Genomic DNA, 21355 nt, shown 5'->3' with positions numbered 1-21355 from the left:
ACAAGTTTACATCCTATTCTTATGCATGCCAGTGCTGTGTGTGAGGTAATTTAAGGTGGTTCTGACAAGTGTCGTCGGCATCTTCATATCCGGTCACATGGGTGGCAAGCCACACCCATCCGGTCATATGGGTGGCAAGCCACTCCCACAAAGGAGGCCACACCCACAGAGTAGGTTCGAACAATTTTTGAAACCCACCACTGAGTTCCCCCCCCCCTCCATTCTTTCCCAGGGTAGAAAAACCATCTTATTTAGACGCCAAACCTCGCTTCCTTTCAAAACAGGAGCATTCTCTAATGCCGAATTCTCCCTCTATCAATCTTCCACCATGGCCAACCGAGCAAGGGCAACTCATTCCTTGCTTCAGCAGACATTAAAAATATATATATATATAAATAAAACAAAAGCGGCTCCGAACTTCGAGCGACTGGTGGATCGATCCAGAGCTTCAGTGAAACGGAGATCATACCGAGCCACCCCGAGCTCCGCTTCCTACAAATATCAGCCTGGTGCAACAATTAAGGGCTTGTGGCATTCCTGTGGTGGAGGGAGACTTTGCACATCTGCCCCCTGCTGAACAATGAAGTGGCTGTTTAGACAACTAAAGCAGCTGAAGGAAAGAAGAAAAAAAATAATAAAACACACACACACACACACACACACAGAGCATGCAGAAAGAGGAAGGGGGTTGAGAGCTGGCCAAGCAATCCCTTTGGAGCAGATGGATTTCGTTCGAGACAGCCACAAGCCTAAAGCAGAGAGGAGCATATTCCCCAAGCCCTGAGTTTCCCTGACATAACCCTGCTATCCACAGATACCTGTTTATGCAGATACCTGTTTATGCAGCTGCCCCGCAAGTTGCACCGAGTGCAATCAGGTTTTGCAGCTTCTGCCTCTTCAAGGACAATATACAGAGAGTGTTCTGACCTAGGCTTCCCCAAAGAGCACGAGGCAGAGTCCGGGTCCCAACAAAACCCCTTTACTGAACGAATGTGAATTCCCCACATTCAGCAAAAGCCTGGTAGACAGTCTTTCAAAGGAGTATTTATGACTACAGACCTTATCTAGCTTGGAAAGCTGCCATGTAAATATTGTCCAAATGAGCAAGGAAAGGCCGGGCACAGAGTCTCTGAGATTCACGGACAGATCTTCACACTCCTGAAGCGAATCCAATGACCGAAGGAACGAATTGTTTCCTGCAAAAGCCCACTCCCCTTTCGCTCCTCTTTTATGTCCTATGGGAGGGGCCAATCACCTTCCACCTGTGACTTTACTCCCAAGTCGACCCTGATTTCTGAGTTGTTCTTTTCTTCTGGCATCTCTGCGCATGGGCACACTAGGAACAGGCTCCAGCTGTTCCTCTGCCTCACTGCTGTCTAGCAACCGTAGGCACCTGATCACTGCCAGACGGTCTCAGCTCTATCTCTGCCTCCGACGCAGAGCCTCGTCCGAGCCTTCCCCAGCCTCCAGGATTGGCCCATGCTCCTCCCCAACCTCCTCCCTGTCCAACTCTGCTGCCAGCTCTATAAGGTCCTTCCAACTCTGTTAATCCGTTATGTACTTACCGACAAAGAAATAAAGGGGGACTAGTACAGATCTGTTCCAAACTATTTAGCTCTCATCAGCTAGCCGTACCCTTTCTGGGATTCAAATACGGGCTACTTACATATATTAGATAGATGTATTAACCTCTAAGCCACAGGCTCTCCTCGCTTTGTTGGCTATACCAGGGGAGAGATTAAGTGGGAGCATACGGCTTCCTTTTTTACCTTTCAACCCCAATCCAGGGACCTTCGCAGGCAGTTGCTTTCGTGACAAACTATTTTTTGTGTGTTGAATTTATATTTATCAACAAAGAAACAAAGGGAGACTATTTTGCTCTCATCAGCTAGCCATAACTTTCTGGGATTCGAACCTGGGCTACTTACATATTAGGTATTAACCTCTAAGCCAAAGGCTATCCTCACTTTGTCAGCTATACCAGGGGAGAGATTAAGTGTTTTTTTCTGGTGGGACCAGTCTATCAGGGCAATTTGGTCTACCCAAATATGGGACGGAGCACACAGCTTCCACTTTCAGCCCCAACCCAGGAGCCTTCTCAGGCAGTCGCTTTCGGGACAAACTATTTTTTTGTAACCAACTGATACACTTTCTACAGTATGTAAAAAAGGAAGATTTTATGTGTTGTGTTTGTTTTGAAAATAAAAAAAAAACTTTAATTAAAAAAAGCAATGCTGAAGTCAGAAGGTGGATACAGTGAATTTAGTGAACGGCTGCACGTCCAACAGGGTTTAACCCTACACGTTCCTGTCAAACTTTTCCCGTTTCACGGGGACTCACCAATTTTCTCGGGATCACTCACTCCCACGGAAAGTTCAAATTGATCCTCTTGCTCTTCCTCTTCCAGCTAGGTAGGGAAGGAAGGAGAGATTACACGGACGTCGGAAACTTTTCTTGGGCCTTAAGGTAGGTGCGAAGCAGAGGAAATCAGGGGCCAAGGCGGCTCAAATGAATACAGGCATATGGCATGGTAACGCTCTCCGCAAGAATCTCAACTACTAACGGTTCAAAGCAGATAGGCGGGAGATAAAGAGTCAACACAATTCAAGATGGACTGGACTTAGATCTCTGGCGGGCATCAAGGGACTTGAGACTCCCAAGTGGAATTCTCGCCTGAACTACTGCAACGCTCTCTACATGGGGCTGCCCTTGAAGAGCACCCGGAGGCTTCAGCTGGTCCAGAATGCGGCCGCATGGGTTATCATGGGGGTACCTAGGTGCTCCCATGTTACGCCCCTTTTAGGTGGCCTGCACTGATTGCTGCTTGTTTTCCGGGTGCGATTCAAGGTACTAATTATGACCTTTAAAGCGCTCCATGGCTTAGGCCCAGGGTACCTGCGAGACCACCTACTGCCACCGGTAGCCTCCGTCCAGTGCGATCCCACAGAGTTGGCCTCCTCAGGGTGCGTCGGCCAGACAGTGTCGGCCAGTGACCCCCAGGGGGAGAGCCTTCTCTGGGGGAGCGCCATCCCTCTGGAAAGAGCTGCCCCCGGAGCTTCGCATAATCCTTCTGACACGCCCTAAAAAGTTGGTTTTTCCAGCAAGCCGGCCTGGCCTGAACAGAATAAAATGATTAAGTTAATTGTTAATTTTAATCTAATTTTTAAAATGTTTTGTTAATATTAATTGGGTTTGTTTTTGGATACTCTTATCTAATTTCCTTTTTAACTTTTGTAATATGTGTTTTTTTAATGTTGTACGCCGCCCTGAGTTCTTTGGGAGAAGGGCGGCAGATAAATCCAATAAACAAACAAGCAATTCTTATTAGAAATAAAATATAACAGAGAAAACTATTGGTATGAAAATATAAAGTTGGGATGGCTGAAATGCCGCCCCGAGAACCCATCAGAGAAAGTAAATGAGCAGGAGCAACAACGGAAGGGAGGAAGGATGAGGAGGGGGAAGGAAGAAAGGAAGGGTAAAGCAGGGGGAGTAAGCGAGGGGAATTAAAGAGTAGGAGAGAGGGTAAGAAGGGGGAGAAGAGAGGAGGAGGAGGGAAGAGAGGGGAAGAAGAAAAGAGGAAGGAGAGGAGGATAGAAGACGGAGAAGAACGAGGCATGGGGGACGGAGGCAAGAAAGTGACCCAAATTGTATTCTATATATTTGTAAGAAAATAATGATAAATATTAAGGATGATCAATGTTAAATAGCAATTATAAGAATGTATATTTGTGAATGAATTTGACAGAGAAGGAAGGCAGGTGGAGACCATGTCAGAGAGCTCAGCTCTCTCCAGCTTTCTTTTCACTGTCCTTTGGGAAGCATCTTGAGAGACCGCCTGCTGTCAATCACCTCCAATAGACCGATCAGATCCCACAGATTAGGCCTCCTCCGAATTCCACCCGCCGGCCAGTGTCGACTGGCGACTACCCGGAGGAGAGCCTTCTCTGTGGCTGCTCCGACCCTCTGGAACGAGCTCCCTGTGGAGATTCGAACCCTCACCATCCTCCAGGCCTTCCGCAAAGCCCTTAAAACCTGGCTGTTCCGACAGGCCTGGGGCTAAAGAGCTTTTGCCCCCCTTCTCGAATGGTATGGTTGTTGTGCGTTTTTTAAATTTTGTATTGTTATGTCTTGTCTTTTTTATCCCCGTCTGTACCTCCTTCCCTGATTGAATTGTGAGCCGCCCTGAGTCCCCTTCGGGGGGGGGGGGGGAGGGCGGCATATAAATGTAATCAATCAATCAATCAATCAATCATCTTAGCTGCTGGCTCTTTAAAAAAAAAAGCATTTGTAGTGCTTTTGTGTGAGTGTGTTACATTCACACACTGGTTTTCCTAGCAATTATATCCTGAAAGCTAGAAGATAAACAGAGCTGCAAAGCATAAATAAATAATATTTCACCTTTGCTCGGACCGGAGCTTATATAGCAAGCTCCAGGGGCAAAAGTCAATAATTGGAATGGGGGGGACAGACGGACGGGGGACAAGAGTCTGCTCTACGGCCAAAAGTTCAGGGTTTCTTTTAACAGTCGTGCTAGAAGGTGGGAAAGATATGAAGCCCTGAACACTGTGGAACAGCCAATGTCCTCAACCTGCCTTTCTTCCCATTGAGAGAGCATCGGCCCCTTCCTCTAGGAATAAAAGGAAGGGAGATAACCAGAGGTGGTATTCGGCCGGTTTGGACTGCTTCGTCCGAACTGGTAGTGGAAACTAGCAATAGCAGTTAGACTTATATACCGCTTCATAGGGCTTTTCAGCCCTCTCTAAGCGGTTTACAGAGTCAGCATATCGCCCCCACAGTCTGGGTCCTCATTTCACCCACCTCGGAAGGATGGAAGGCTGAGTCAACCCTGAGCCGGTGAGATTTGAACAGCCGAACTGCTGAACTGCAGTCAGCTGAAGTAGCCTGCAGTGCTGCATTTAACCACTGCGCCACCTCGGCTCCTGCAGGTAGGCCCTATGCCGTCCCGTTTAGGCACGTTTTGAAGCCAAAACTCATGCACGGAGGTTCTGAGTGCATGTGCCCAGGAGGTGTGTGTGCTCACATTTGCGAACCGGTAGGGAAGGGGGGCTCAGCGGTTAAGACGCTGAGCATGTCGATCAGAAAGGTGGGGCAGTTCGGCGGTTTGAATCTCTAGCGCCAGCTTCTGCCAACCGAGCAGTTCGAAAGCACGTAAAAAGTGCAAGTAGAAAAATAGGAACCACCTTTGGTGGGAAGGTAACAGTGTTCAGTGTGCCTTTTAGCGTTTAGTCATATCGGCCACATGACCACGGAGGCGTCTTCGGGCAGCGCTGGCTCTTCGGCTTTGAAACGGAGATGAGCACCTCCCCCTAGAGTCAGGAATGACTAGCACATATGTGCAAAGGGAACCTTTACCTTTAGGGAAGGTAAGTGAATACCACCTCTAGTGACAACCAATAAATCTAGCTTTATTATTTTAGGGAGAGAAGAGACTTTTATTGCTGGACTGGGACTTCCCGGAGGACAGGGCTGGTATGGAGAAGGACCCTGCCGGCACCTCATTGTTGTGCCACGCGCTGGGAATGAAAGGAGACGGAGGGAGGGCTCCTTCCCTATTACACAAGACACAGCTGAACATACAAGTAGCTACACCGAGTAGATAATTAGCCAAACACACAAGTGCCTACCTCCTCTTCGGTTTTGGACTGCGGTTTAGAAGAGGAAGGAGTTGGTTTTTCCAGAGAGGGGACAGGGCTGAGCACTGGCGTTGTCTCCTTCTTTGGATTGTTTTGGGTATTATCCAGGGACAATTCGACAGTGGCATCTGTAAAAGGACAAATTGATTTAAACAAAAAAAGCCATTGATGAAATTCCCTCTCTGTAGAATTTCATCCCAGAGTTGAGTCACTTCTTGACTTCTAGGAACAGGAAAGATATTCCTGGCAGAATCACATCACTAAGTTGAATCATTTTGTCAGGATTCCAAACAGCATCCAAAAGTAAAATCAGAGTCCAAGGCAAAGTATTGCTCAAAGTCCCAATTTATGAAGAGAGCCACGTTGGCACATCTGGGGAAACCCGAATCTGGAAGCTTCCCCGGTTTTCCCCACCCAGTTGAAAGTTCAAGATCTTGCCCACCACACCCACGAGCCCATCACATGGTCCAATCTCCCACTGCCACGCCGGCAGCTTCCACCCATCCAGTTCCCGTCAGGTGCAGAGAGAAAGGATGACCTTGGCTTTCTAGAAAGAATGTTGTTATGGCTACATAGCATCTAAACTCCGTACAATCCCACCTCTCGTTTCCCCACAATAGAAAAAGGCATAGTCGAATAATAGACAGTGTGGCAGGCCTGAGAGCCGCAAGAAAGCTGATTGTCAAGAAACTGACAATCAAATCAAATCAAATCCAAGAAGATATATCACAAAGCTACTTGATCTGGGCCACCGTCACCCTTACTTGATGGCTCTTTGACATCTTTTATCTTTCCTTTTTTATTGATTTGATTGTAGGGTCTCCGATTGCTGTTAGCCGCTCAGAGCCATCCCGAGTTGGGCAAAACAAAATTATCCGCCTCTTTCCACCACTACCAACCTGCAAATAGATCCAGATTGTCTTGTTCTTCCTGGATGCCATTGGTCTTTAAGCTGTTCTCCAGCGTCACTGGCGATTCCTTCTTGGGGAACTCTGGCTTGCTCTATTAGGATAGAGAAGTGCCCCTTAGTCCAAGTTGCAGAATTAAATCTGGTTAGTAACACGCAAGCAGAAAGACCTAGCTAAAGAGTTTTTGCAGTCCTGGCCTACAGAGGTCATCCTCGACTTACAAGTGTTCAATTAGTGACCGTTACGAGACTAAAAACAGCACTGGGGGGAAAAAAGGTGACTTATTACTGTTTTTGTTTGCACTTACAACCCTATGGTCACGTGAATCAAAATTTGGGCGCTTGGCAACTGGCATGTATTTATGTCGGTTGCAAAGTCCCGGGGTCATGTGATTTCCCCTTTGGCGACCTTCGGACCAGCAAAGTCGATAGGGAAGCCAGATGCGTTGTACAACTGTGTTATTAACTCAACAACTGCAATGCTCCACTTAACAACTGTGACAAGGCAAAGGTAAGACTCGCACATCTGTGCTAGTTGTTCCTGACTCTAGGGGGTTTGCAGAGTGCAAAACCTTTCCCCCCACTTTTGGAAAGCTGTTTTGTTAGAGTGGTTGATGAGTTTTAGGTGCTACAGGTTGTCAGTGATTTCCTTCTCCAGCACATGGATAAATACACCTGGAAACATCTACCTACCTACCTATTCTCTCTCCTTCTCTGCCTACTGTATTTCTCTCTCTTTCTCTCCCTCTCTATCCCTCTACCTACCTACCTACTACTTACTGTATTTCTCTCTCTCTTCCTTCATCTACCTCCCTCCCTTCCTACTCTTTCTCTCTCTCCCTACCTACTGTATTTCTCTCTCTCTCCCTCCCTACCTACTGTTTTTCTCTCTCTCTCTTTCTCTCCCTCTCTATCCCTCTATCTACCTTTTTTTTAAAAATATGCCTCTTCAAAACCTGGGTGGGTCTTATACTCCGGTGCGTCTTATACTCCGAAAAATACGGTAAATTAACAATGTCTTTTCCAAGGCTGCTTTGTCAAACAAGCACATGGTTTATAAAGGCTCCCTGCTTCTTCTTCTTCCTCCTCCTCCCCACTTTGGTATCTGGAGACACCTTGACACTGTCTGCCTCGCTGAGCAAGAGGGCATTTGCCCAAAGACAATAGCTCTCTGAACAGGGTGACGGCTCCTAGAGGTGCCAGAGACGCAACTGTGGGTGCTAAAACTCAGGGCTTTGTGTGCGCCGAACAAGTGGTTTTAAAATAAATGTGGGTTTTGGAAGTCCCCCTGCTGCAGGTGACACCTGAGGAAGTTCTTAGCCCTGTTTTGTCCCAGGCTTCCCCGAGAAAGCATAAATCACAATCTTGGTCCCCCAAACCCTCTTTTATTTACATGGCTGTGAATGATGGTATTCACAGCCCGTAAGGCTTCACCAACAGTCTGTGAAGATTCCGACAGATGTCTGCTTGAATTGCCACAGTCTTTCAGGCGAATGTTGATAAACAGCCACCTTTATATCCCTTAAAATGCTGCCAGAGACCTAATGGCCAAATGCAGAGCAAGGCCAAACTTAGCACCGAGTCAAACAGAACTTTTCAAAGCTTGAACCGAACAGATGAACTAATTGTTTCTTGCAAAAGCTCACGTCCCATTCACTCCCCTTTCTATGTCTTATGGGAGGGGCCAATCATCTCCAAGCCTTACTCCCAAGTCGACCATGTTTTCTTAATTGTTCTTGCCTTCTGGCAGCTCTGCACATGCGCACACTGGGAACAGGCTCCCACTGTTCTTCTGCCTTGATGATGTCAGACACCGGAGGCTCTACCAGATGGCCTTGGCCCCCTCTCTGCCTCCGACACAGAGCATTCATCCGAGCCTTCCCCAGGCTCCAGGACTGATTCATGTTCCTCCCCAACCTCCTCACTGTACGAACCTGCTGCCGGCTGGTGGGCCACAAGAAGCCCTTGAAGTTGCAGGTCAAAGTAACTTGCCTGTTTGTCTGAACCCGTGAGAATCCAGACAGCTTTTCTTATCCTTTGGAATGACCTTTCTGCAAACACGAAAAGCTTTTCGGCATTTCTCACAATGTAAGGTGGGCCAGGAGTGTTGAGCTATTATGCAAACCCTCGTTCTGCGACACCGCAGGAGGAAAGCAGAGTTAAGTCTGAGAGTATTTTCTTTTTTTTTCATTTAAAGCTTTTTCCAGAGCCGCAGTTCACTTCCCCAGATTTGCAGAGGGTTTAAACCGAGAGCTGCAACGGTTCAGGAAAGTTTTTGAATACAATTTGTCAGTCAGGGAAAGTGCCGGCGGCCTCCTCATTCTTTCCTAGCCCTAACCTTTGGCAAAAACAGAAGTTTCATTGTGCTGGTCGATTTCTGACTTTTGCGTTTTATCATGCTGCTCTGCCACCAAATAAAGATGTGTTCTTTCTGTTCTAGTTTTACGACCGCTTTTCCAGGAACTCTGCATTCCACAATACGGTTTCAAAAGGGTGAATTCTTTTACTTCCAAGGGTTTGTTTTCTGTTAGACCCCCACCAGCGCCGTTAGCATTTTCACAAAAGAGTCCAAAGCATGCTGACCCACGATGGGAGGTGCTTCCCACATTTTAGGCTTTTCCTGCTGAAAAGTTGTGCAACTGCAAGCTGCTTGCGTTGCACATGGGCCTAACTCTTCCCTACCCCACCCTCAGAAACTAAATGCCAAATTTTGGTTTCTTTTCCGCAAGACGTTTCGCTCCATCTGTATTCCTTTTGTGTGTGTGTGTGTGTGTGTGTGTGTGTGTGTGTGTGCACTTATTGCATAAATTTGCCTACATTCAGCATTTTCCCTTGGAACAAGGGTGGGGCCCGGCCTCAAAACCCCTGACTTTTTTTTTCTCCTTTGACAATCAGTTAACTCTTTCTGGATTTTTGTAGCGCAAGAAGGCCCAGTCTCTATATATTCTCCTTGCCTTGAAATTCACTTAAAGATTTTTGTTGTTGTTTTGAAGCAGAGGTTGAGACATAACTGTTGTATCAAAACTGCATTTAAAGGACCTTTGCATGAATTTATCACACCCCAGGATTGCTGTCAAAAGGGACAGGACCACAGAAACTTCACTTCCATTCAGATAAGTTTTCCAGCCATAAGGGTAATTTTTATTAGTGCTGACAGTTTAACGGCACATGCTATTATCTTTATCTATCATCTATCTATCTGTCTGTCTGTGTCTGTTTGTCTGTCTATCTATCTTTCAATCTATCTATCTGTCTGTCTGTCTATCTTTCAATCTATCTTTCAATCTATCTTTCAATCTATCTATCTTTCAATCTATCTATCTTTCAATCTATCTATCTTTCAATCTTTCTATCTATCTATCTATCTATCATCTATCTATCTATCTATCTATCTATCTATCTATCTATCTATCTATCATCTATCTATCTATCTATCTATCATCTATTCTTATATTTTTATTTTATATATAAAAGGCTGTGTGTGTGTGTGTGTGTGTGTGTGTGTGTGTGTGTGTGTGTTCCAGCATAACTCTGGAGCGCCTCAAGCAATTTCAATCAAACTTGGTACACAGGTGACTTACCCTCTGGAGAAAAATACTCTGTGTGTGTGTGTGTGGGGGGGGTAAGACACTCCTAACACCCCTGGGGGGGGGGGTGTTCTGTTAAGATGCAGCCTGTTGTGCCTTTCAATGGATTCTACTGTACTGCCGTAAAATGGATTTGCACAGTGCAGTTGCCATGGTAACGGCTCCACAGTACTCCACAAGGGGGCTCCCTCTTGCAAGGGGGAAAATCCAACATTAGAAAGTATATTTGGTCTGGACATTTTCCCTTTATAAATACCCGGGCAATGCCAGGCTATTGGCTAGGAACTTTATAATCCACAAGATTATAAAATTAGCATCGTTACCGCTGGGAAATCTTCAGAATTACTAAAAGATTACTAAAAGAGGTTAAGATACCAATTAGCGTGTATTCCATAAGCCGTTTATACATCTATGATACAAATGCAGCTAAAAAGAAAACCAACAGAACTTAAAAGACAAGCACAACAAAATTCCAAGACATTACCTTATTTTTTTAAAAAATGGTAAGCTACCCAGGAGTTTATCAATTTTAAATACATGCTGTGTATTTGTGGCATAGATTTTAAATACTGGACTAGGATTGGGGGGGACCCAGGATAAATGTTATCACCCCCCCCTCCCAAATCCCATTTATGACTCTGGCCTTCTCTCAGCCCAGCCTATCTTTTAGGGTTACCGCTGCGAGGATAAAATGGGAGGCAGGAACGTTGTGGATGCCACCTTGAACCCCTGACCAAAAGGCGAGATAGGACTCTAACAAATAAATGGCTAAATATTTGCACGACTTTAGAAGAAAACCAAAATTGTTGGCCTCGCCTGATTTAAAAAGTTTTAAGCAGAATCCGATCCGGTTGCTTACAGGGATGGGAGACCACTAAGGAATCCCAGGCCCGTTAGGCTAGATTTGGAAATCCCGACAAGACGACTTTCCCTTTCCAGGATTTAAGTCTTTGTGTGAATGGAATTCGCTGGAAGCTCAGCCAAGCAAGATAATAACGGACAGCTCTACAAAGGGATTTGAAAGCTAGTAAGGACCACCCAGGTTGGTTCCCACTGAATGGTTAAGATTAAAAGTCCCTTTGCAAGAGGAAGCAAATCAACACAAGGCAATGGACGGGGTGCAGAGCCAGAGAGAGGATGGGGACAACGCTTCTTGTTGCAAAACAAGCAGGGTTTTCAACCCTAAACTCCAACAACCAGGATTTCTTCTCCCTACAAACAAACCACTTTTGCAACTTTTTCATTTTGCAAAACAAGCCCATGATGGAGCTTTACAAAGAGGTTTCCTGGGGCAGAACAACAAAGCGGTGCTCCTTAAGCAGTAACGGGCGGGGGGATGCCCAGATTGCACCCCCAGGGACAGACACAGAGAGCCGGGGAGAGGCCGGACTCCCACTCCCATCATCCTGGGCCAAGTCCTTCCACCACCACCGCCCCTGAAGGGCGCCTGGTTGCAAAAGGCACCCCTTCCCCTCTTTCCATCCAGGCCAACACCCCCCACTCCTTCCCAAGGAACCGAGGAAGGGAAGCGGCTCCCCACCCACCCCAAAACAACCCCCTCCCCAAATCGAGGAAGGGAAGCGGTTCCCCCCACCCAAAATCGAAGAAGGGAAGCGGCTCTTCCCACCCCCAAAACAACCCCCCCCAAAAAAAACTCCTCTGGGGCTTCCCGGGGTGCAAATCTCGGGTGGGGAAGGGGGTCCCTCTGCGGGTGGGTGGGAGGGAGTGGGGGGGGGAAGCGACTTTGCTTCAAGCTTGCCATAGTTTGGTTGCACTTGGAGGGAGGGGGAGGGTTCGAGATCAACCTCATTATCTGCAGGGGAGGCCGGGGCTGCAAGGGCCCGGCTGGGGATGATGGGAGCTGTAGTCTTCCCAAGCACACAGACACACACACACACACACACACACAGAGATCCTGGGAGAGCAACCCAGGGGAAACTTTCCCAAGCTGCAGGAGGGAGCCGGGTGTGTGTGTGTGTGTGTGTGTGTTTGGGGGGGGGGGGCTCCCATCTTTTGCACGGGTTGCACCCCCAGGGACAGACACAGAGAGCCGGGGAGAGGCCGGACTCCCACTCCCATCATCCTGGGCCAAGTCCTTCCACCACCACCGCCCCTGAAGGGCGCCTGGTTGCAAAAGGCACCCCTTCCCCTCTTTCCATCCAGGCCAACACCCCCCCCTCCTTCCCAAGGAACCGAGGAAGGGAAGCGGCTGCCCCCCACCCCCAAAATAACCCCCCCCAAAACTCCTCTGGGGTGCAAACCTCGGGTGGGGAAGGGGGTCCCTCTGCGGGTGGGAGTGGGGGGAGAAGCGACTTTGCTCCAAGCTTGCCATAGTTTGGTTGCACTTGGAGGGAGGGGGAGGGTTCGAGATCAACCTCATTATCTGCAGGGGAGGCCGGGGCTGCAAAGGCCCGGCTGGGGATGATGGGAGCTGTAGTCTTCACACACACACACACACACACACATCCTGGGAGAGCAACCCAGGGGAAACTTTCCCAGGCTGCAGGAGGGAGCCGGGTGTGTGTGTGTGTTTGGGGGGGGGGGGCTCCCATCTTTTGCACGGCTCACCACGACCCCCCCCTCTCCACGCAAAAACGCCTGGGCAACCCCACCCCACTCCCTTCCCGGGCACTCACGGCGTTGCCGGTGAAGATGTCCTCCCCGTCCGAGTCGCTGTCCGGCTGGGGATCTCCGGGACTCGCCTCGGCCGCCTCCGCCTCCACCGGGAAGGGCGGGGGCAGCCGGTCCACCGGGGAGCCTGCGGACGCCATCTCGCCGCCGAGGCAGCCACTTCCGGCTCCCCTCTCGCAGCTCGGCCGGAAGCCGCAACAGGTGATTTATGGCCAAGGGGGCGGGGCGAGGAGGGGAGGCGGGGGCAAGCCAACGGGGCGAGCCAATCCGGGCTTGGCACCGGCGCCTCGGGGAGGAGCCAAGGGCGTGGCCTCCCCGCAGCTGTTGGCGCCGCCTTGAAAGAGCCCTGTGGTGACAGAGGCGGGCAGTCCTCGACTTACGACCACGACGGAGTGCACCCCCCCAACTCTTCTCCTGTCAAGTGAGACCTTTGGTTAAGTGAGTTTCACCCCGTTTTACGTCCTTTCTTGCCACAGTTGTTAAGCGTAACACTGCAGTTCTTAACATTACCAACCCGGTTGTTAAGTGAATCGGGTTTCCCCCTTGACTTTGCTTGTCGGGAGGTCGCAAAAGGGGATCATGTGACCACCACCACCACCCCGGACGCTTCCACGGTCGTAAGTATGAAGCGGTTGCCAAGCAACTGAATTTTGATCACGTGATTAGGGAGCTCATGTGAAAAACAATCCTAAATCAGTGCCCTTGTAACTTTGAACGGTCACTAAATGGAACCAATGAGGACTACCATGTAGAAAAATGTATATTCTGTGTATATAAACTACAATGGCTCATAATGTAAATGCATGCAACATAGAAATGCATATATAATAAATAAAACAAAGTGTATAGAATGGTCCATATAAAACGAGATCTTCCATTCATCCCCACTGTGAAGAAGACTGAATGGAGACATGTTCCCAGTGGTGGGTTTCAATTTTTTTTAGAACCTCTTCTGTAGGTGTGGCCTGCTTTGTGGGAGTGGCTTGCTGGCCATGTGACCGAGTGGGAGTGGCTTGGCAGTCATGTGACTGGGTGGGAGTGGCCAACTTGTAAAATGTGGTGAAACTCACTTAACAACGCTCTTACTTAGCAACCAAAACGTTGGCTCAGAAACTCTGGCATTTGAAGCACGCAAGTCTTAAAACTGTCAAGTTACAAGACCCTTGCACCCCTAACCCTTTAGAAAAAAAACCCCAGGGGTGTTCAAACTTGACAGCTTTAAGACTTGTGGACTTCAACTCCCAGAATTCCTCCTCCAGTCATGTTGGCTCAGGAACTCTGGCATTGAAGCCTGCAAGTCTTAAAGCTGTCAAGTTACAAGACCCTTGCACCCCTAACCCTTTAGAAAAAAATCCCCAGGGGTGTTCAAACCTGATAGCTTTAAGACTTGTGGACTTCAACTCCCAGAATTCCTCCTGTCGCTCTTCATCTTGATGATGTGCGGACGGGCGGGGGGAGGGAGCTGGAACCGGTTCTAAATGGCACTGGAGATTTGTGGGACCTCTTCTATAGAAGAGGTTAGAACTGGCAGGAACCCACCCCTACATGTTCCTCTTGTGTGTGTGTGACACAAGTATTCGTGGAACATTACATCTTCTCAAGAAAAGAGATATTTCTATAGAAGAAGAAAAAAAAAGTAACTGGAACTCATCCAAAGACAATTCTGTGGTTTGAAGATGCACCAAGCAGAAGCAGAAGCAAACTAGAAATCCATCCAGTGGTGATTGTACCTGGCTTTTGAGAAGCAGGAAATGAGAGAAACCACACAGACTGACGTGAAAAGCTTGCACCTTCATTATTCCGAGGAATATAAGGAGCGATGCCCTACTTTTGAAAAGTTGGGGATCACCTTGAAGTAATTTGGCATGGGTTGGAGTAGCTTTAAATCTTAAATTTTGTAGATGCCAGTCATATTTACAACTTGCTTTTCTATAAGAGCACCCTACTCAAGTCTTTAATAGTACAACCAGTATTTTGTTTTAACTTGATAATTATAAGGATTATCTTAGAATTCCTTCTTCCTTTCCTCCTGATCCTCCTCCTCTTCTATGTTTTTTTCCGGTTGAACACAGCATAACAGAATGGGATGGGGCCTTGGAGGTCTTCTAGTCCAACCCTTTGCTCAAGCAGGGGAACCTTTTACCATTTCAGACAAGTGAATGTCCAGGCTCTTCTTAAAGACCTCCAGTGTTGGAGCACCTACTACTTCTGAAGGCAAGCTGTTCCCACTAGTTAATTGCCCTCCCTGTTAGGAAATTTCTCTTTGGTTCTAGATTGCTTCTCTCCTCGATTCGTTTTGCTTTCTATCCATGGAATTTTAAGATTTTTCTTATCATCTTCCATCTGCTTCACTCATCTTCTCTTTGGTCCTGTAGTTGGTCCTTTCCCTGGGCACACCACTTCCTCCACTGTAACCTGTACAGAAAACAATATCCTGCCTTTCTCCATTTAAATCCAGACTATCCGGGCTAAGAGCCGAGGTGGCGCAGTGGTTAGAGTGCTGTACTGCAGCCACTTCAGCTGACTGTTATCTGCAGTTTGGTGGTTCAAATCTCACCAGCTCAAGGTTGACTCAGCCTTCCATCCTTCCGAGGTGGGTGAAATGAGGACCCAGACTGTGGGGGCGATATGCTGACTCTGTAAGCCGCTTAGAGAGGGCTGAAAGCCCTATGAAGCGGTATATAAGTCTAACTGCTATTGCTATTGCTGACAGTTAGGAGTTCAGGTCTCAGTGGCTCAAGGTTGACTCAGCCTTCCATCCTTCTGAGGTGGGTGAAATGAGGACCCAGACTGTGGGGGCGATATGCCGACTCTGTAAACCGCTTAGAGAGGGCTGAAAGCCCTATGAAGCGGTATATAACTGCTATTGCTATTGCTATTGTGTTTCATCCTCAATTGTGAGCAGTCCCCCTGCATCTCTGTCAGATAACATAATTTCTTGGGAGAGTTGTGCAGGGAGTTCCCCGCTGTACGCATATTAAGAAAACGTCTAGCTTGTTAGCTTGCATCCTTCTTTTAACCATGCCTGCATCTTGAAGCTGTATGACAAGTGGTGGAAAATATGTGCCCAGAGTTTCCTCTTGGTTTTCACTTAAATGTTTCATTTCCTTCACGGGCACCTGTTTAATGATCTACAGAGAGCATCGGCTTGGCTATTCCTGCGTTGTACACTTCTGCTTTTGACACAGTTTTGTGTTGCGCTCCATTGCACTTAAAAAGCCAATGAAAAGTGGACCATTAAAGCGAGTAAGAGTTGAACTAAGATAGGGGTAGTCAAACCTTTTTATACCTACCGCCCACTTTTGTATCTCTGTTAGTAGTAAAATTTCCTAACCGCCCACCGGTTCCACAGTAATGGTGATTTATAAAGTAGGGAACTCAATTAAATTAAAAAAAGGAAAGTGCTTCAGTATCGGACAAAACCCCTTCCGCCCACCATGAAAGCTGGAACGCCTACTAGTGGGCGGTAGGGACCAGGTTGACTACCACTGAACTAAGAGAAAATGATTAGAAAAAGAGGAAGGGAAAGAAGGGATATATTTGTATAATAAAAATAATTATATTAATACTGTTAATGATATGTAGCAGTGGTGAGTTGCAGGCGGTACGCCCCGGTACGGGCGTACCGTAGCCTGCACGGAGCACCGGATACCGTTCCGGTATGGTGCTCCAGAGGGCCTATCCGCTCGCCCGAGCTCCTTACCGCTCTTTTAAGTCTTCAGTGCTTCTGTGCATGGTGCATACAGTGCCTGCGCAATGCTCCACTGAGCAGCTGGAGCGTCACAGAGGCGCTAAGATGCATGCGCGTACTGCAAGCATCCATGTGGCGCCGCTGGGCCTGTTCCAACCATACCGGTTAGAGCGGGATCCGGAACCCACCGCTGATATGTAGCTAATTAAGATGTGAGGGAATTCTACTAACATTATTAAATGTGGATAACTAATTAAGTAAATTGCTTATTATATAAAAATTGAATTTGAGGATATATGCTACCTCTAGAAAATAGAATAACAGATGGAAAAACGAAATGATAAATTTGGTTCATTTCTGAAGGGCTAGGCAAATAATGATATGGTTTACATGTTAAGAAAAAAAGTATAAAAGTATAAGATAGAAAATAAGGGAAGAAAAGAATACGGCTAAAATTGGAAATGGAAATATGATGTTAAGATGAATTATGTATACGAGAGAATGTTCAAGGGGGAAACCTGGGCAACGCTTTGGTTACAAAAGAATTTAAAATTTGTAATTAAAAAAAAAACTTTGTTTGGGGAAAAAAAGAGGTATATTCTAGGCCAGGCAATTTTGAGTAAGAAAATAGCCTTAAAAGTGAGCAGAAGCCCAACAGGTATAAATTCTCTCATCTTTACTAGCAAGGAGGTTTGCCATCTCAGCCGTCTTCTGGGTAGCAATAATAAAAGCCAGATTCAGGCAAGACCTGTGGACTTCTTAAAATAGTCTTGTGCACAGCTGCGTTTCTACGCGGTGAACATTTACAATAGACTTGTGCAATCTAAGCCGACCTCTGTCCTTCCAGCTTAGGAACAAAGTCCATGTTCTACACGCGGTGGTTTGACAGATTATTATTCAAAGACAAAAATTAAGACAGTGAAGTTGAAAGCACCCCAACATGCAGGAGAGACAGCAAAATGAGAAGTGGTGCTTTCTGTATTCAGTACAAACAACTGCAACAGGAAACTGAAGGGTGGGGTTGTCGATCTAAATTGGCTCCACTTTTTCGGCTGATAAGATTATAGAGGCCTCTGCAGTGATTCAGCTGGGCAATTGCAGCATCGGGCAAAGCAGAAAGAAAGAAAAAACGCCAAATTAGAATGCAACTAACTCTTCCAATGAATGAGGCTAAAGAGCTATAGGAATGATTATGCAATTTCTATATTAGGCAATACCACTTTACAAGGCCTTGGTAAGCCTACACTTGGAATACTGCATTCAGTTTTGGTTGCCATGATGTAGAAAAGATGTGGAGACTCTAGAAAGAGTGCAGAGAAGAGCAACAAAGATGATTAGGGGACTGGAGACTAAAATATATGAAGAATGGTTGCAGGAACTGGGTAGGTCTAGTTTAATGAAAAGAAGGACCAGGGGAGACATGATGGAAGTCTTCCAATATCTCAGGGGATGCCACAAAGAAGAGGGAGTCAAGCTATTCTCCAAAGCACTTGAGGGCAGGACAAGAAGCAATGGGTGGAAACTAATCAAGGAGAGAAGCAGCCTAGAACTAAGGAGGAATTTTCTGACAGTTGATACAATTGACCAGTGGAACAACTTGCCTCCAGAAGTTATGGGAGAGAATCAATATCACGTGAAGTGTTAATACCACTTTATAAGGCCTTGGGAAGGCCACACTTGGAATTCTGCATCCAGTTTTGGTCGCCACGATGTAGAAAAGATGTGGAGACTCTAGAAAAAGTGCAGAGAAGAGCAACAAAGAGGATTAGGGGACTGGAAGCTAAGAAATATGAGGAACGATTGCAGGAACTGGGTAGGTCTAGTTTAATGAAAAGAAGGAGTAGGGGAGACATGATAGAAGTCTGGTTATCCAACGTCTTCTTAAAAACTTCCAGTGTTGGAGCATTCGCAACTTCTGGTGGCAAGCTGTTCCACTGATTAATTGTTCTGTCAGAAAATTTCTCCTTAGTTCTAAGTTGCTTCGCTCCTTGATTAATTTCCACCCATTGCTTCTTGTCCTGCCCTCAGGTGCTTTGGAGAATAGCTTGACTTCCTCTTCTTTGTGGCAGCCCCTGAGAGATTGGAAGATTGCTATCATGTCTCCCTTAGTCCTTCTTTTCATTAAACTAGACATACCCAGTTACTGCAACCGTTCTTTACATGTTCTTTCCACCCTCCCAACAGTTCGAACCTTTTTGAATTTACTGCTCTGATATAGTCTGTTCTGTATAATTTAGCTGGAAGGACTGCGCGCACAACTGCAGGGTATCTGACCTCTTACATATTGACTTAGGGTTTTGCTGTTAACAACTAACACCCATGACCAGGCGTTAACTTAAAATAATTTGCAAGGACCTTTGAAATATCTGAAGGCCATCAGGCCAAAATATTCTGGAGTGCAATTGCTTCTTGGATCTTAAGAGCCAGAAGGAAGCTTTTCTCGGTCTCTCAAATATTGGGTGGCCTCAGCTAATGGGAAGCAGCAGAAGGAACTGTGGGATATGATTAAACAAGTCAATATGGCAGCTAGATGGTGGGATTGAATTTGTAGTTTTTATGGGCATTCACGCCTAGAAAATGCAGAGGGTTCAATTGTACCATCATGGACACACCAATTTGTGTCTTTTTTTGGTCATACACCTTGTAGATTCTCCTGGGGAGAAGACAATGTCTGCTACTGGTTGTATCTGTAGGAGAAGAAATGGCACAACCTGGGCGTGGAGTGAAAAGAGGGATCAGCCTAGAATCCAGGGGTGAAATCCAGCAGGTTCTGGAGAACCGGTAGCGGAAATTTTGAGTAGTTCAGAGAACCGGCAAATACCACCTCTGGCTGGCCGCAGAGTGGGCTGGAAATGGAGATTTTGCAGTATCCTTCCCCTGCCACGCCCGCCATGCCACACCATGCCCACAGAACTGGTAGTAAAAAAATTTTTTTTGAATTTCACCACTGCTAGAACCCCTAAGTTGCAACAAGCGACTTGACTGCTGTTGAGCTTTATCTATCTTTAACCAGATGCTGTCCATGAATTTGAGAAGATTCCTGCGAATAGGCACGAGTAGCAATAAAACAGTTTAACTGGACCGTCACAGGGGGAAATGCTCTTTCACGCCCCGACAGTATCTGGAGACAACAGGAATGTTCAAACTACCTTTGGATAAGATCAAGCCTTGTTATCCAGCCGTAACCTCCCTTTCCCTCCCGTGTCAAGATGCCAGGCAGGTTTTGAATTGCTTTTAATACATTTTAAGTGCTGTACATGCAGAAGACAATAAAAAACAAAGCTTTCTCCCCGACAGAAGTCCCAAATGCTCGCTTGCAGAGGCCAGGTGCCGCTTGGGGCAAGGCTGAGCATGTTGCGGTAGCGTGCTCTCTAGTGCCAGCACTAGATATTTACAATTGGCACAGAGTATTAAACAAAAACAGAACCCCAAAAAAACAAACCTCACCCCAAACAAACCAAAAAACAAAATCAGTGTAGTTAAATTAAGGATCCAATTCTGGAATACATTCTATACATCGCTAATTCGCATCTGACTGCTTGAGTCGCTGGTCCAAATCCGCAGGGGCAGAACCAGCAAAAGTTTCAGGCTTTGTAGCTGCGCGTGAAGGCATCTCCTGTAAAAAAGAGGCAATCCTGAGATTCCACACCAGCATTTCTGCAACTGTAAAGATTCCCCTTGCACATACGTGCTAGTCGTTCCTGACTCTAGGGGGCAGTGCTCATCTCCGTTTCAAAGCCGAAGAGCCAGCGCTGTCCGAAGACGCCTCCGTGGTCATGTGGCTGGCATGATTAAATGCCGAAGGCGCACGGAACGCTGTTACCTCCCCACCAAAGGCGGTTCCTATTTTTCTACTTGCATTTTTTTACATGCTTTCGAACTGCTAGGTTGCCAGAAGCTGGAGACAAGTCACGGGAGCTCGCTCCATTACACGGCGCTAGGGATTCGAACGCCGAACTGCCCACCTTTCTTGCTACAGACATAGCCACTGAGCTACTGCGCCCCACTATCTGTCCCACCGCAACGGTGGAGTCTACATTAGCCATTCGCTCGGTGCGTTATTTGCAAAAAAAAATAAGGGTTATCCAGTTCAGCTCTCGAGTTACAGCAGTTATTTCATAATTATCCTTGCCTAGAAATATCGCCCGAGAGTTTCACAGGGGAAACCGCTTCTGTGTGGTTCTTAGAAATCTACGGTTGCATGAGTCACTTAAGAATCAAGCAAGGAAATCTTGGGGAATTTTTTTTTTTTTTTTAGGTTGGCAGTTGACCAATTGCTGGTCAATCAACATTTGCACCCTTAGGATAAATAACCAGGCCATAGAAATGCTAATGTATACTTTTGGTGATTGAGAAGTAGAAATGTTAACATCTGTTAGATTGTCTTAGATGTTTAATGTGTATTTTCTTAGCACGTAATTAATTAATTTGGGATTGAGGGAAAAGACCTATAAATCTTATTAATGAATCATTGTTTAAAGATGGCTATAAAGGTATAATATTGGGTGGGCCTGTGGAGAGAAGAGGTGAGATAACAGTAAATAACTTTTAGTCGACTACAATAATAACAAAGAAATGTTAGTGGATAATATCTAATGATACATAGGTTCCACTACAAAATCGCGGAGGACAAAATCGCGCTCAACGAAAGTGCGCATTTGACGTCATCACAGCGCGACGAAAACATCGCGCTGTGATCGAAAAATGTAAAAATAAAGTGAAAACCTTACCCTAACCCCCCCAAACCTAACCCTAAACCTAACCCTTAACCTAACCCTAAATCTAACCCTAAACCTAACCGTTAACGTAACGCTAAACCTAACGCTAACCCTTAACCTAACGCTAAACGTAACCCTAATGCTCTAAACCTAACCCTTAACCT

At 46.6% G+C, this 21355-nt stretch overlaps 1 protein-coding gene and 1 long non-coding RNA gene across 2 annotated transcripts in view; one reads left to right on the top strand and one right to left on the bottom strand.

Moving 5' to 3' along the window:
• LOC116519154 (sorting nexin-1-like) overlaps positions 1-12977 on the bottom strand; it is a 31002-nt gene extending 18025 nt beyond the window's left edge. The window contains exons 1-4 of the mRNA XM_032232875.1: positions 12788-12977; positions 6557-6659; positions 5649-5785; positions 2341-2407 (exon numbers count right to left, since the gene is read on the bottom strand). Of these exons, the coding sequence (XP_032088766.1) occupies positions 2341-2407; positions 5649-5785; positions 6557-6659; positions 12788-12922 (442 nt within the window). The 5' untranslated portion in view covers positions 12923-12977. The remainder of the gene's footprint in view (positions 1-2340; positions 2408-5648; positions 5786-6556; positions 6660-12787) is intronic.
• Positions 6927-9009, top strand: LOC116519155. Its single transcript, XR_004256630.1, has 2 exons — positions 6927-7075; positions 8315-9009. It is a non-coding gene; the product is annotated as an uncharacterized LOC116519155 (long non-coding RNA).
• Positions 12978-21355: the final 8378 nt, after the last annotated feature.

Source organism: Thamnophis elegans, chromosome 16 (assembly GCF_009769535.1).
Source record: "Thamnophis elegans isolate rThaEle1 chromosome 16, rThaEle1.pri, whole genome shotgun sequence".
Lineage (NCBI taxonomy): Eukaryota > Metazoa > Chordata > Lepidosauria > Squamata > Colubridae > Thamnophis > Thamnophis elegans.
The sequence above is the reverse complement of the archived record's forward strand: the minus strand, read 5'-3'. Positions and strand labels throughout refer to the sequence as shown.